The sequence below is a fragment of the Muntiacus reevesi genome, chromosome 2 (assembly GCF_963930625.1).
Source record: "Muntiacus reevesi chromosome 2, mMunRee1.1, whole genome shotgun sequence".
NCBI lineage: Eukaryota > Metazoa > Chordata > Mammalia > Artiodactyla > Cervidae > Muntiacus > Muntiacus reevesi.
In genome coordinates, this window is record NC_089250.1 from 75,623,350 (window position 1) to 75,639,062 (window position 15,713).

The 15,713-nt window shown below is 54.8% G+C and overlaps 1 protein-coding gene across 1 annotated transcript; it reads right to left on the bottom strand.

The window, feature by feature from the left end:
• Positions 1-2,661: 2,661 nt before the first annotated feature.
• Positions 2,662-13,609, bottom strand: SPATA2 (spermatogenesis associated 2). Its single transcript, XM_065922159.1, has 3 exons — positions 13,472-13,609; positions 6,851-7,283; positions 2,662-6,005 (listed from the first exon to the last, which is right to left on the bottom strand). The coding sequence occupies exons 2-3, from the start codon at positions 7,169-7,171 to the stop codon at positions 4,779-4,781; spliced, it is 1,548 nt and encodes a 515-aa protein (XP_065778231.1). The 5' UTR covers positions 7,172-7,283; positions 13,472-13,609; the 3' UTR covers positions 2,662-4,778.
• Positions 13,610-15,713: the final 2,104 nt, after the last annotated feature.

Genomic DNA, 15,713 nt, shown 5'->3' on the forward strand with positions numbered 1-15,713 from the left:
GGACCTAGACCCAGCCCTATGCCGTCTGGGACCCTGACCCTCTTTATTCACTAAGCCCCGATCCTGCCTTGTTACTTTCTCTCATCCCTTATTGATGGAGCTGCAGAAGAAATGTTTATTTTTCTACTTTTGTACAATATGTTCAAATAAACAGTAAGGAGTTGAAAAAGAAAAGAAGATGCAACTGCCAATTTTCAGGAGGCTGAGAGAACAGAGGAACTTGGTAAACAGCAGCAGGGGCTGCCATCAGCAGAATTTAGAGTCTGGCAAACTCCAAAGGACAAACAATCCGGTCTCTTCAACAAATACATTCCAAGAGGAATTAAAAAAAAAAAAAAAAGAACGAGAAGTGTCCCTCCAAGGGGACAGCCTTTAGGATAAAGGTGATTTAAAGATCTATCCACTGGAGCGTGAAACCTTATTGCAACCCCAGGGCAAGCAGGTTTTCAAGTATGCAGTCAGGAGACAACTAGACCTGGGAACACTGACTTGATATTTGTTGCTTAATTAAGGAATTGTTATAAAAATTTAAATATGGTCAGGGTATTAAAAGTCCTTGTCTTTTAGACATGCGAACTGAAATGTTCATAAATGAAACAGATGTCTGGAATTTGCTTCCAAGGAATTTAGGAGTCGGGGAAGTGGATGGACAGGTACAGAAAAAAATCATAAAAATCATAAATAATTCAATAATGAAGGTTGATTTAATGTACATGGCAAAGATCTTCAGGGCAGTTTAAGAGCAGCTGGTTAAGGCCGGTTAAGATGGTGGCTTCCTAAGCATCATTCCAGCCGCTCGCCTTGCCCCCTTGCCTTGGCCTCTGCCTCAGAGTCTCACAGAGCTGCTCCATCCCAGCCAGCACAGCCAGGGTGCGAAGCACAAGCTTCTTTCTTTGAAGGCCAAGTCTTAGAAGTCACGGCACTTTTCCATCCTACGGACCAGACCTAACCATATGACCATGCTCAGCTGCAGGAGGGGCTGGGAAAGGCAGTCTTTATCCTGCTGGCCAGATGTCTAAACCTCCGGGCTCTCATCACAGGGGAGGGTGGGTGAGCAGCCATCAGAGTGCAGTTGGTGATGTCCGCCACGGCTCCATCCCTCTGAGCATGTGGGTCCCACAGGTCGGTGCTCAGAGCTGGCAGCAAGGTTCGTGGTAATGCAGTACAGCTGGTGGGCCTGGTGATGCTCAAATATGCTCGTCATTTACATATGCAAATCAAGCAATCTGCTCAGCGTCTCTGCTCCCCGTAGATAGATACAGGAGCATCAGGAGCGAGTGTCTGGCTTCCTTAGCTCTCCCAGGCTGGGTGTTCATCTCCAGGAAGCCAGGATGGCAGTGCCATTTCCTATGCTGTCGCTAAAATCAAACCCAGCACCTGGGCCTTCGTCTGGCCCAAGGCCTGGATATCTGTTCAGCCAGTGAGAGAGACGGAGAGAAATGTTCAGTCTCTTCCTGGACAGCTGAGCAGCCTCGTGGGGGCCAAGCCCCCAGAGTGGGCAGTGTGGTGGCACAGACACCCCACCAGGGCATCAAGACAGGACGTCCCCAAACCACAGCTGCTCTTACACTGCCCTGAAGATCTTTGCCACGTACGTTAAGCCAACCTTCATTATTTATTTATTTATTATTTTCACTGAAGTTTAGTTGATTTGCCATGTTATATCAGTTTCTGGAAACTTCATTTTAAAAAAATACCTTAAATTGACTTTTAAAGTAATCCCCTATGGTTGCTATAATGGGGAAGTAGTATGGTCTGCCCTGAATAGAGGGGCACTGAAGACCCAAGATTCTGCTAAAGATTCTTGACACTGCTTTCTCTTTCTTAGAGAGAAGCTAGCATTACACTGACCAGGATCCTCCTCGAGGAGTTTAAGCGAATCAAAAAAATTTTTAATGGGATTGCTTTTTTTTTTCTTAAACACAACACCCTTCACTGTTATTTAACTCCTGTCTGTCACCGCTAACAAGCATTTCTCCTGGAGTCTACAGTCCCACTCCTAGGGATCAAGGCTGAACTCTGCACAGCTTGGTTTCCCCATCTGTAAGATGGGATTTAGGTTGTCTTCCGGGAGGATTGAGACTGTTACAGGAGATCTCAAAAGTCTCAGCGTATAAAGTGTCTGGCTTAGCTTCCCTGGTGGCTCAGTGGTAAAGAATCCAGCTGCCAACACAGGGGACACGGGTTCGATCCCTGGTCCAGGAAGATCCCACAAACCAGAGGACAACTCAGCTCCTGTGCTGCAAAAACTGAGCCAACCCACCACAACCGTGAAGCGTGGGCGCCGAGAGCCTGGGCTCGGCAAGAAGAGGGGCCGGCACCCTGCCACTGCAGAGCAGTCCCGGACCACCCCGCTAGAGAAGGCCTCGCAGCCTGGAGAAGGCTGCCTGGAGCAGCTGGAGGAAACACACACAGCTTTTCTTTTTTTAAAGTCTGTCTCACAGAACAAGCGCTCAAATGCTGCCTCTTACCATTTGTGAGTTTCATGGAGGAAAAAATGTGAGTCCTGTCACTAAAGAACAAAACATGCCTTGAACAAAAAATAAAAACAGCAAAAAAAAAAAAAAAAAAAAAAAATCCCAAGCAACCCAAACTTCGGAGCGGCAGAGAGGAGAGACATAAAACTCCAAACACTTCATTAACAATGGAAGACACTTTATTATTATTTTTTAAAGCATCTCTCAACATTTCAACTCTTGGTAGAAATCAAATGCAAAACATCTGCATTTTTAAATTAGCATCTATTTATCTCAATCACGGCAACCTCATACAATTAAGATACACACTGCGGAGGAGCACGGTCACAGCATTTCCTATTCCAACCCACGAACACAGTGTTTCCGTGACGATAACCCACCCTGGACTTTCTCTTCCAGAACAAGTGGGTTATTCCTGCTTCTGTCTGCTGTGTAAGTTACGTGGCATCACGGTTGGTGAAGAATTAGTGTAGTGCTAGAGCTGTCTGAAAATGGAAAACTGGAAAAGTCAGGACTGGGACAGGCATTGACACGTCTGAAATGTGAAAAGGAAGAAGAACATCACAGATGGGTGCCCCCGAGGGGAGGGCCTTAGTAATAGAGTTGGTTGAAACTTAGCTTTATATACACATGGAATATCTACAAGTGATCTACTAGATATATATATAAAAAAAGAGCCATAGAAGATTTTGAAAACCTTAAAATCTCTCAATTGAGTTGGAAGAACATCAGCAAATTCACAGTGGCCTCAGGATTCAGCCAGATGGAAATGTGCTCAGGAGCTGAATACCTCCTCCCATCAGAAAACCCACTGCATGTCAATTCCCATAACATTCTGTACATCACCAACACTTATGGCTAAAATATATTAGTTCACACGGAAGCGGTTCTATTTTCAGATTCTTGCCCTGCTCCTGCTCTGAAACCCAAAAGGATAATCCGGGGTCAGTTAATTCACATAAGGAGTTTAAGGGGACTTCGGGTTTCGAAGCGCTGAGGCTTGGCTAAGAATCTCGGGAGACGCCAGTCTGCTGGGCGCACGCCGACTCCTGCCCACTTCTAGTGCAAAAGGGTCGCTGTCGGTTAGAGGAGTCCCGGAAACAGGTGGAGAGGAGAGGACTGAGGTGGAGGGGTGGTGGGGATCCCAAACCCTCTTCCTTCTGAACTGAGACTCGAGGAGACTGCAGCGCAAGGTCTCAGCAAGCGGCGAAGACCAGGCTGGAGGTCCACAGGGTGAGGTTCCCGACTCGTCACCGGGTGGTCGTCTGCGGGCGCAGAGACCTCTCAGCCCGGACGAGCCCCCCGAGGTGCGCATGGAGGTAGGTGTTGACATTGGTTGCAGGGAAGACAGCGGCTCTCCACGAGCCCAGGGGACATCATCTCTGTTCCTCCTCCACGCCCGCACGCTCCACTCGACCTTCGGGCTGCGGCGAGGGGAGGCAAGGTGGAAGGGCATGAGCCCCTCCCCTGGAAGACTAAAGAACCTGGGGCATCTTTATAAATAGCTACATCGGTAATGTTTTCACCACTTTGAAACACACGGCAAGTTGAATATTTATTTAAAAATAAATCTCAAAAATATCTATGTACAGTACGGAAAGAAAAGGATGTGCAAACAACAGAAGTGGGCGGAGGGGGTCAGTGCCGCGGTGGAAGGTCCACACTGCAGAGCGGAGGGCCAAGTTCACAGACCCCACGGCTGCGCTGAGCTTTGTAGGCAACAGCATGACATTCAGTGAATCCTGGGCTCGGGTCACCATTGACGCGTAAAGGCAGGGAAGGCAGGTGGGGGATGCCGGCGGGGGTCCCGGTGTCTGGGGACGGCGGTGGAGGGATGAGCCAGTGGAGGAGGCCCGGTGTGGCAGGAGGGCTCATTTCACAAGCCAACAGGCCTCTAGCTCACCGCTCCAGGTGGGCATCTGGAAGCGACCCGGGGGGCCCTTCCCAATCCAAGTTGGCTTCGCCGTGGGAGTGAGTGGTCGGCAAGAGTCCCAGATATAGAAACTATCTTGAAGAAACAAAACCCCCCGAAAAACGGAACAGGGAGTGGAGAGATTAGCAAAAAGGAATCCCAACGGAAGCGCCACCCTCCCTCCTGACAGACGACAGAGCAGCCATCAGTTGAAATAATCTGAGTCGGAAAGGGAACTCCCACGTGGGGTGGCCGGCCCCAGGAGCCCCCAACACCCGCGTGGCCAAGGGCTGGGCCCTGCTTCTGAGATCTAGGCCTTTGCGCTGCTTCCCCGGGACACCAGAAAGGTCGGAGGCGTAGCCCTTGGAGCAGGAGGCGCGGGGCGGCGTCTATCTGTACACGAGATGGGAGAACTGGGTGGCCTTGTAGTTCAGCTGGTTGTTGGGCATGAACTTGTGCAGCTCGCTCTTTTTGCAGCAGGGGTCGTAATGGTAGGCGCTGAGGCAGGCGTCGCAGGAGACTTTGGAACACTGCGTGCAGGTGTTGGCGGCCCCCGGGCGGTTGCAGAAGCCGCAGCGGGAGGTGGCGGCGGTGGGCGGCTTGGACTTGGCGTGGAGGTGCGGCGGCCGCTCGAGGCCCTGAGTCTGGCCCGAGTACTTCTCCCGCAGGGCGGCCCCGTGGGCCAGGCTGTCGTGGCCGGAGGCCTTGCCGGGGAAGGCGCTGGGCTTGGCGGCCGGGGAGCAGGCCAGCAGGCTGTCGCAGCGCTGGCAGAGGGCGGCGCTGCAGGCCAGGCCGCAGTTCTGGCACTTGGAGAGGGCGGACTCTTTGGCGGGGGGCGAGCGCTTGTGGTAGCCGGCGTGGGCGTCGCTTCTCAGCAGCCAGACGTCGGGCCGCAGGGCGTCCTGCCTCCGGTAGGCGGCCCGGGGCTCCGCGTCCGTGTACAGATCCACGTCGTCCGGGCCGGGCAGGTAGGGGCTGCGCAGCAGGCCGAGCCCATTGCTGGGCGCGGGGGCGGGCAGGTCGTCGGCGCCGCCGTGCGGGGAGCTGGCCACGGTCAGGAGCGAGGGCGGCGGGCGGACGATCTCGTCCTTGAGCTCATCTCCAGGCTCGGCGGCCGCCGGCTCCTTCCGCAGGCTCAGCGAGGTCTTCAGGGGAGGCTTCCGGCTCTCCCAGTAGCTGTCGTAGGCGTCCACCGACCGCGAGGGCTTGGTCACGCGGGGCTTGTAGTAGTCCTTGGCCGCCCGCTCGCTGGCCGACTTCTGCAGCACCATGCGCGCCATGGAGGCCGACAGCGGCTCGCGGGCCTCGGCGCGCCGCCGCAGGGCCTCCGCGCACCCCCGCGCGTCCTCCGCGCTGCCCCGGCGCTCGCTCACCACGTCCAGCTCCGTGTAGCCCTTGTCCTTGACCTGCGAGTGGATCTCCAGCATCTGCTCGCACTCCACCTTGGCCAGAAAGAGTTCGAAGGAGACCATCTTCACTTGCAGCGTCTCGACCAGCTCTTTGAGCCTGTAGGCGGTCCCCAGCTCGGGCACGTAGCCCATGTAGCTCAGGATGGCTCGGATGTCCTCCTCCAGTAACGTTGACTTGACGTAGTACACGAAGGGGCCCGTGTAGGTCTAGGGGAGGGAAGGGCAGAGGAGCAGAGGTGGGTTCTTCTCTCCCAGACACAGCGCAGAGACTACCCGGGCGAGGCCCACACAGTCTGCACACGAGCACGTGGGGAGCGGGGGTCAGGGCCATCTCAGCGCGGCAGGTGGAGGCTACTGCTCCCCAACAGCTCAGCGCAGGGGTCGGAGGGAAATGACCCCGGGGGGCAGGGAGCAGAGCCACTGGCCTGCCACATGGGGTGCAGGGGCCCTGCTCCTTGGGGAGGTGCAGGGCAAACACCAGTGTAGAAAGGGAATCGGGTCAGAGGCAGAAACACCCAGGAGCAAGGATAGGACACCCTTCTGGTATTTCGGTGAGACGCAGCCTGACCCGGGGGGAACTCTCCTGAGCCATCACCGCCTTGGGAGTGATTCAGAACTCTCGGTCTCCAGCTCCTCCTCCCCACCGCATCCCTGTCTCCCTCGATTACGGCAGCCTCCTAAAGGTCTCCCCGAGGCCCACCTCCCATACGACTGCCAGGAGGAGTCTTCTCCTGTAGAAACCGAATCCCAGCCCCCTTAGGATAAATTCCAGCCCCTGCCCCGGGCTCCAACGCCCTGAGCAGCTGGGTGCTGCCCACCTTTCCAACCGCACGGTTTCAGATGTGAGCTGCCAGGGGTGGGGAACCAGTGAAGAGAAGGCACTAGGCGGGGAGGTCAGGTGGGCAATTCTGGTCCTCACCTCAGAGGCAGTGGGGAAGCCGGGAGGGCCCAAGCAGAGGAAGGAGATTACACGGGCACAAACCCTCTTCCCAAGATGGACAGGAAGGAGCAAGAGGGGAGAGCAGCGTGCAGGGCCCGTCCCCAGACCTCACCTTGATGCTTCTGAACTCCTTCTTCCAGGGGCAGAGGAAGAGGTTGACGCCCACCGTTTCGAGCACGCCGAAGGCGCAGCGCAGCGCCCGCAGACTGGAAGAGCGGAGCGAGCGCAGGGAGCTTTCCACCACCTCATAGAACTGGATCAGCCGGAATCGATAAAAGGGGTCCACCTTGTGCAGGCTGAGCAGGGTGGAGGCTGCCGCCCGCAGGGACTCATCACTGCCGGGGGTGGCGTCCCCTTGGCCCTCGTGGAACTGCACGTACTTCCGGAACAAGTCATCCTTGTATTTTGCATCCATTGAACTGGGCTTCCCCATCCAATCCGATCCAGGGACGGGGGCTACCTTATCGCCTTCATGGCTTCCGGGTTAGAGGCAGGAACATTGCCAGACGTGTCGACATGCTGCCTGCCTGGACCCGCAGAACGCTCTGGAAGGGGAAGACGAGAAGCACGTCATTCCTTGAAATGGTCCGCATCCCATCGGTGGCCGCCCAGACCAGGCCAGAAGCAGAGCTGGCCTGAGCTACACCAGGGCTCCAACACGCTCAGCGGACAGGCGCGCCACACTGCAGTGGGAATAGGACAGACAAGGTCCTTGACTCTGCTGGAAAATATGCAGGGGCATCGAACCTGGTTTCATAGGGGTGGGGGAGGGTTAAAAAGCCCCTGAGAAAGTGAGGGTTAGACCCAGAGGGTGAGGTGTTGGCAGGGAGGGAGGTCCCGGACTAACGCCGTAACCGCTTACTACATGCCAGGTGCCCGCACATCCTAACTCCTCCCGTCTTCAGCAGCCCTAGGAGGTAGGTGGTATTGTTACCGCCATTGTACAAATGGGAAAACTGAGACACTAAGGAACGCGCCCAGAGTTACAGGGCTGAGGTGAGCACCCAGGCCGGCTGCTACAAGGCCCATGCCCTTCACCGTCACACCCCACTTTCCTGAGGCCAGGAGGAAGCCGGCACGCGAACAGCAGGAAGGCTAGTGAGGCTGACGCAGAGAGAGGAGGAGGGTCACAGCACAGGGGCTGCCCACAGCAGCAGGATCCCAGTCCCCAGGTCGCAGTGAGTCAGACGTTTCTTTCAAAGAGCCCCATGAAGCCCCTGAGGGGTTCAAAGCAAGGGGGACAGAACACGATCACATCTGTAATCATTTAAAAAAAAAAAGGCTACTTTGGCTGCTGACTCTTGGAGAGTCCCTTGATCTGCCTTTGGTTTTCTGCGGGGCGGGGGTTTTGGCGGTGCCCTGTGGCTCCCGGGATATTAGTTCCCCAACGAGGGATTGAACCCGCGCCCCCTGAAGTGGAAGTCCTAACCACTGGACCTCGAGGAAATCCCACCCCACCTTTGTTTTTTACGGTTCCCTCTTGGGAGAGGACAGAACCTTCTAGGCTGGACGCACAGGATTCACACACTCTTGCCGTCTCCCTGGCCGCTTGTTAGTAGAACAGGCACAGATCCATCAATATTCTCAGCTCTACGATGCTGCAGCAAACCTGTATTCATCGAGGGATACTGCCAGGGCCAGGGGAGGCAACACAGCCCACAGGGGTTACAGACAGATTTCAAAGCTGGCCTGCCTGGGTGTGAACCCTGGATCTGCTTCTCCGGGTTACTTGGGCCAAGTACTCAATTCAGTTTTCTCATCGAAAAAGGGGGTTAATAATTCTTACAGTCCAGAGCTGGTAGAAGAATTCTCTGCAGTCAGTAAAGAAAGCTCTTCAGGGACTTCCCTGGTGGTCCAGTGGTAAAGAACCTGCCCTCTGATGCCAGGAGTGAGGGTTCCATCCCTGGTCGGGGAACTGCGACCCCAGACGCCTCGGGGTAACCACGGAAGCCTGTGCACCGCCACAAAGAGCCCGCGTGCTGCCGCGAAGCCCCAGTACAGCCACGGGAAGGGAAGGAAAAGCGCGCTCTCCAGAACGCCCGCTCACAGCAGGCCCGCAGGCACACAAGCAGGCGTGCCCAGTGCCGGCAGGGGCGACGCCTGCCAAGCGTCCTCAGGAGGCGGGATCAGAGCGAGCCAGAAATCTCCCACTGGGGTGGACATGCGCTTTCACGCTCACCTGTCCTGCCCACAAGCTCTGTGGGTGCAGAGACTGTGACCGAGTGACTCAGGAAAGGTCACGGTGCCAGGGCAGGGCACACGCATCATAAACACCTGCCGCTGTCAGAGCGCGCGTGTGTATGTGTGTGTGCGCATGCGTGCGTGCTGTCAGAGCGTGTGTGTGTGGGGGGGGGGGTCCTGCTGGCTGTGGGGGATGGTGTGTGTGTGTGCGCGCATGTGTGGCGGGGTCCTGCTGGCTGTGGGGGATGGTGTGTGTGTGTGTGTGTGTGTGTGTGTGTGTGGTGTGGGGGGGGGGTCCTGCTGGCTGTGGGGGATGGTGCGGGACCTCCTGTGTGTGTGTGTGCGTGTGTGTGCGTGTGTGCGTGTGTGTGGTCCTGCTGGCTGTGGGGGATGGTGCGGGACCTCCTGCCCAAGGTCTCTGTGGTCCTCAGAACAGTCATCCCTTCCCTTTAAGGTCCACCCACACAGACCCTTCCGCCTGCTCCTCAAACACATCAAGCCCATTCTGATCTCAGGACCTTTGCACATGTTGTTCCTCTGCATGTTCTTCCTCTAGTTCCTCCTGTCGTGGGCTCACTCTCATCATTCAGGTCTCAAACCAACCATCACTCCTCCAAGGCGCTCCCTGACCACCCCAGCTCACTAAATCGCACCTGCCTGGCCCTCATCATCCCATTATCCTCAGGTAATCACCAGCTGAAATCATCAACTTTGGGCATTCTGGGCAGTTTGGTGGTTAAGACTCCACAGTTCCACTGCAGGGGGTGTGGGTTCGATCCCTGGTGGAGTAAGTTCTGCATGTCACTGGGTGCGGCCAAAAAAAAAACTTTGGAAAATTTTCAACTTTATTCATTTACTATCTTCCCCTCAATAATATCCAGTAAGCAGTCAACCCTGCAAAGGCAAGGACGATGTCTGTTTTGTTCACCATGATGCCTAACACAGCACCTGGCACACAGTAGGTATTTGATGAAACAGACAAAACGCATGATGCAAAGCACGTCAGCATTCACGATGCTCCTGTTTCTCATTTAGCTCTCCCCAGAATTCTGGAAGGTCAACGGGAGCGGGAAGAAACCAAGGCTCCATGACATGACCTGCTACGCGGTTATGTAAGCTCACGGTTAGGAAAAGGCGGACCCCAGGTTCTGAGCCTGGCCTGACGACTGGAAAGCTGTGTTCCTCCCGCCACCCCATGATTCCTGAGTTCAGCAATATGCAGGCCTCCCTGGTGCCAGGCCCCAGGCTGGTGCAGTGGGGGGGACACGGCGTAGGCAGGGGACAGGAGGGCACAGCGTTTAAGAAGACGGAGCTCTGCCCTGAATTCTAGCTGAACGGGCTTACCGCTCAGTATCAAAGTATGTGTGTTCGCTTTAAAAATAAAACCGCATTGCAACCTGAGAGAAGACATCACTGTCCTTGCTAAAAAAAAAAGAAAAAAAAAAAAAACCATATGCATTTACCATTTTTTTATTTATCCAAAAGAAGCTTCCATCCGGCCTCTGGCCCCAGGGACTGTTTTTTAGTACATCTGAGAACAATTTAGACAGAGCAACATCAAGCCTCCTAAACACTGCTGTGATTTTTCTCCAAAGAAGTCAGGCTTGAGCCAACAGAGACTGACTTTATTTTTTTCTAAACAGAGTCGGCCACCCTCAAGCTCAGCTCAGCGTCTGCTCAGTGCTGGAACCACACCACAGCCCCCACCCTTGTTTGTGGCTGGCAAATAAACAAGCAAAAGGGCTGCAAACAGCCCGGTTGGTATTCAAAGTCCTAAAGTGAAGGGCGGGAAACATATCTAAGGGGAATCTCGAACCAGCCTCACTGGTGAGGAAACAGGTGAAAGAAAATGCTACAAGATCCTTGAGGAAAGGCAAGAAGGAAAGGAACAACTATCGTGGTCCTACTGTGCGCTAGGCCTCGGACTTTCCACTTTAACTGCATCATCCAGTTCAGTCCTCACAGTTCTATGAGGAGAGAAAGCAAGGCTCTGCCATTAAACCACCTGCTCAGCAGAGCCTGAAGAGGTCAGAGCTGGAATGTGAACCTGGGGCAGCCGGCCCCGTGGGCTGGGGTTTTCCTCCTTTACCTCACTCATCTGTGGTTACCGTGAGGACCATTCACCGAGGGATTAGCACCGAAGGGCCCTCTGCTAAGTGCCCCGTGAAAATCAGTGAAATCCACTCGACAACCCCAAGGCTAAACAAGAAAAAACCGAGGCTCAGAGGGGCCAACTGGAGGAGGGAATGGCAACCCCCTCCAGTGTTCTTGCCTGGAGAATCCCACGGCCAGAGGAGCCTGGCGGGCCACAGGCCATGGGCTTGCAAAGAATCTGACACAACTGAGCGACTCGGCATGTGTGTGCAGAGGGGCCAAGTCGCTCGCACTAAGCCACTAGGATAGGGAGAAGGGTCTCGGGGACCTGAACCTGGGTCTGATGCCAAAACCCTGACTCAAGCTCTGAGCCGCACTGCTTTCAGGCACAGCCGTCTGGCTGCAGGACAGCTCTTCTCAGAAGGGCTCCACTAAGGCAGACGCCCTATGGCAGGGCCAGTGGAGCTGAGTTCTAAAAATTTTGGTGGCAGCAAGACTCCCATCTTTTCACACGGAGCGGGACTGGAAGAGCACAGATCTCTCTATGACGTAAGCTCGAGGGCTGAGAGGGGAGGCTGACCAGTGCCCGGCCAGTGGTAAAGCAGCTGACATCATCCCTCCTGAATTCATTTTCTGAGAATACAGGCTGCATTGTAGCTGGTCATAGCTGGTGTCTCTTCTGAGCACAGAGCCAGCAATTTATTCCTAGCACACTGCAAGAACAACAAAAAACACACTCTCTGCAAAAACAGCGTGGTTACAGGATACCAAGACAGCGCAGTGACAGAAGCCGTTAATTTCTCCAAGCAACCCAAGGACTGGAATGCCAAGACATGCCAGGCTGGCGGAAGGATAAAAAAAAAAAAGCATGGTACCATGAACATCCCTAACAGAATCAGGTGGGTGTCCAGAGTCAAGAGACCTGGTAGCACCTTCCTGCACCCACAATCTGGGTCCCCCTTTGAAAAGCAAAGCAATGAAGAGAGAGAGATTGCAGTCAGGAGCGGGGGGTGGTGGCATTCTAATTATTTTTTAAACATCTCAGAGGAAAGCTGGATCTGTTTAAAACCTCACTGAACGGAACTGAAATGATTCTGGATAGCAAAGCATGAGCTTGGCTTTACCTCAGCTGGCCCATTCAAGCAGAAACATTCCCCAAGCAGCATCTGAAGGCTGCCTCCTCCCTGCACAGACAGAAGCTATTTTGGGCCCGGCACTGCCCCAGTCCACAGGTTTACAGATCCCTGGTGTAGCTTCAGGCCGCTCAAGAGTTCCCTGGGCCTCCAAACAGCAGTAAGGGGAGTGCCCATCAACCCCCTCCACCTCCGCACCCCACTCCTTGGCACTCATCCCCAGGCCCCTGAGACACATCCTAAGCAACCTTCCACTGGCAGTGAAAAGACCAGAGGGTCCCCACACCCCAACCCCATCCCAGAGAGATTCAGAGAGAGGGCTTCCGACCTCTGAAAATAGCCTCAGCCGATGCTGAAACTGGGCTTCCCCAGTGGCAGCTGCCGCTGGCAGAGGGGCTCTAGAGCAAGCAGGCTCCCTTCCCTGCATCACACAGAAGCTGGTGACTGCTATTCCCAGTCTGGTAATTCCTACAGCCTCCAAGTGCCACATCAGTTGTGAAAAACACCCTAGTCCCAATCTCGGGCCCTCCTCAGGGACTGTTGCCGAGTAGAGAGCAGCTGTCATTTATTGGCGGGGGTGCTTCCCTGGTGGCTCAGAGGGTAAAGCATCCACCTGCAACGCAGGAGACCCGGGTTCCATCCCTGAGCTGGGAAGATCCACTGGAGGAGGGCATGGCAACCCACTCCAGTATCCTTGCCTGGAGAATCCCATGGACAGAGGAGCCTGGTGGGGCTACAGTCCTGTGGGGTCGCAAAGAGTCGGAAGCAAAGAGACTTCACGACTGAAGCGACTGAGCACGCACGCATCATTTATTGGACGCCTGCTGTATGCCAGAGGCTGTGCTTCCTATGCATCTCTCTTCATCCCCACCCAGGCCCCGAGCAGACAGGTTCACTCCCCATTGAACTAACCAGCCAAGTGAGACTCAGACGATGGAGTGACTTGTCCAAGGTCACACAGTGAGTTCAAACCCCGGTCTGCCACCGGAGCCTGGGCTGAGGACCAACTGCGCGGTAACTGCCTGCGGCTCGAATCGGGGTGTCTTGTTGCCGCGACAGTCGCCGAACATGGGGTGCTCCTCCTGAGCTGCCCCGAGCCTCCCACCGCCGGTCCCCAAGAGGCTGCGAGGCAGCCCTCGGGGGAGCGGGGATCCTGAGGAGCAGCCGGGCCCCCGGAGTGCCGGAAAGGCGGGCCCGCCCATCGCCCCCTCGCCGGCTGCGAAGGGACCTCGCTCCCGGGCCGGTCGAGCCCCGCCGAATCGGGCGCCCCCTCCGCCCAGGGAAGCCCCAGACGCCGTTTCCGCCCGCGGCCGAACCGTCCTTACCCCGGCACCGCCGCCGAGGACGCCCCGGCCGAGGTGAGCAGGAAGCAGCCGCGGCCGCCGCCGGAGCCGGGCCCGGCTGGGCGCTCGGAGCTCCGGCCGGCTGCGGGAGACCGAGACCAGTACCCTGGGGCCGCGGCGACCCGGAAGCACTCAGTCGGAAGTGACGTTGGAGGTGGGCCCAAAGGGAGGCCGGGCCGCGGCTGCGCGCTGGGCCGGGGAGAGGCCGACGCTCGCCGGAGGCGGAGAAGAAGCCTGAGGCAGAAGGGTGAGCAGAGAAGCGGCGGCGTCCCGCTTGGGGCCTAAAGGCCCGCCGCCGCGGGTTTGGGGCTGGGACCCGGAAATAAACGGGCCGGAAGTGACGCACTCCGTCGGTCCTAGGATGGCGGCTCGCCGGGTTGTCATGGGAACCTGCCTGGAGCCTGGCGGTGGTAACTTGGAGCTATGAGCTCAGATGGAGAGATTCGCGGCCTCCACCTCCCGGTCTTCCCCATTATCCATGCGATCTGCGAGCTGAGCTCCTGACCGCGCTTGAGTAGGAGCTGACAGTTGGATCCCTCACCCCCATTTTACAGGTGGAAATACCAAGGCTTAAAAAAAGCAAATGAGATGCCCAGTGTCATGTGAGACTGAATCCAGCCTTGAGGGGACTGGCGATGTTACAGGCTGTGTCTAAGAGCGAGGGTTCCAGTTTTGCCTTTACCACTTACTAGCAACATAACCTTGGACTAGTTACTTCTCTGAGCCTCAGCTTTTTCACCTATAAATGCAATAATAATATATCGCTTCCTGGGATTCAAGTGAGTATGGAAGCCACTTACTAAAGTTATTAAAGTAGTTGCATTCAGTTCAGTTCAGTTGCTCAGTCGTGTCCGACTCTTTGCGACCCCATGGACTGCAGTACGCCAGGCCTCCCTGTCCTTCACCAACTCCCGGGAGTTTCCCCCAAATCATGTCCATTGAGTCGGTGATGTCATCTAACCATCTCATCCTCTGTCGTCTCCTCCCACCTTCAATCTTTCCCAGCATCAGGGGCTTTTCCAATGAGTCAGTTCTTCGCATCAGGTGGCCAAAGTATTGCAGCTTCAGCTTCAGCATCAGTCCTTCCAGTGAATATTCAGGTCTGGTTTCCTTTAGGATGAACTGGTTGGATCTCCTTGCCAGTCCAAGGGACTCTCAAGAGTCTTCTCCAGCACCACAGTAGTTGCATTAGTGTAATAATCTAAATACACTGTTTTAACAATCTGGTTAAGTTGGTAATTCCCTGATGGTCCAGTGTTTAGGTCTCCGTACTTTCACTGCTGAGAGACGGCATTCAATCCCTGGTTAGGAACTTCAGATCCTGCAAGCTGCATGGCACGGCCAGAAAATAAATAAATAATAAAATATAAAATAAAATCTGGGTAAGTCAAAGGAAATGACTTTTCTCAGCCCTCAACTTCCCTGAATGGAAACCAGCATTGAGGAAGACCAAGCCAAATACTGTCTCCTTGGTTTGTCACTTCGCCAGACACCTACATGTTGACTACACTGGCATCAATTCTGGTGGCTTGTCACACTTCACTTCATGGATTTGTTTTCCACCCATCACGTTGATGGTTTTCCCAGAGTAAAGAACCCACCTGCCAGTGCACTGAGACTTGGGAGACTCAGATTCGATCCCTGTGTCAGGAAGATCCCTTGGAAGAGGAAATGGCATCCACTCAGTATTCTTGCCTGGAGAATCCCATGGACGGAGGAGCCTGGTGGGCTACAACCCATAGAGCTGCAAGGAGTCAGACAACTGAAGCTACTTGGCATATACACACACATCCCATGTTAACTGTGAATTTTGCTTTGGTGGTTCATCACTCACTGAACCCTTAGTACTTGCAAAGTGCTCAGCACGTACTCAAGACTTTATTGAACACATTTACCACTGAACCACTCATTCTCTCTCTCTAACTCACCCCAGGTATTTATTGAAGACTCGGGACCCACAACATGCCAAGTTCTCTTTCTCCAACATGGTCTTGGCTCTCTGTACCTACCATATTCTTCTACCACTGTGGCCTCTGTGCCTGTATATGCCGTTCATGGGGTATGAATGTTCTTCCTTTCTTTTCTTCCCTTCCGTGTTTTCTTGACTTCCAGCCCCAACTGAGTCCTCATATCCTTTCTGAAGCTTTCTCTGATTTCTGCAGGCAAAGACCCACCTTCCCCTGGTTTCCCACCCCACAACATCATCTTCCATAATTTAAAAAAA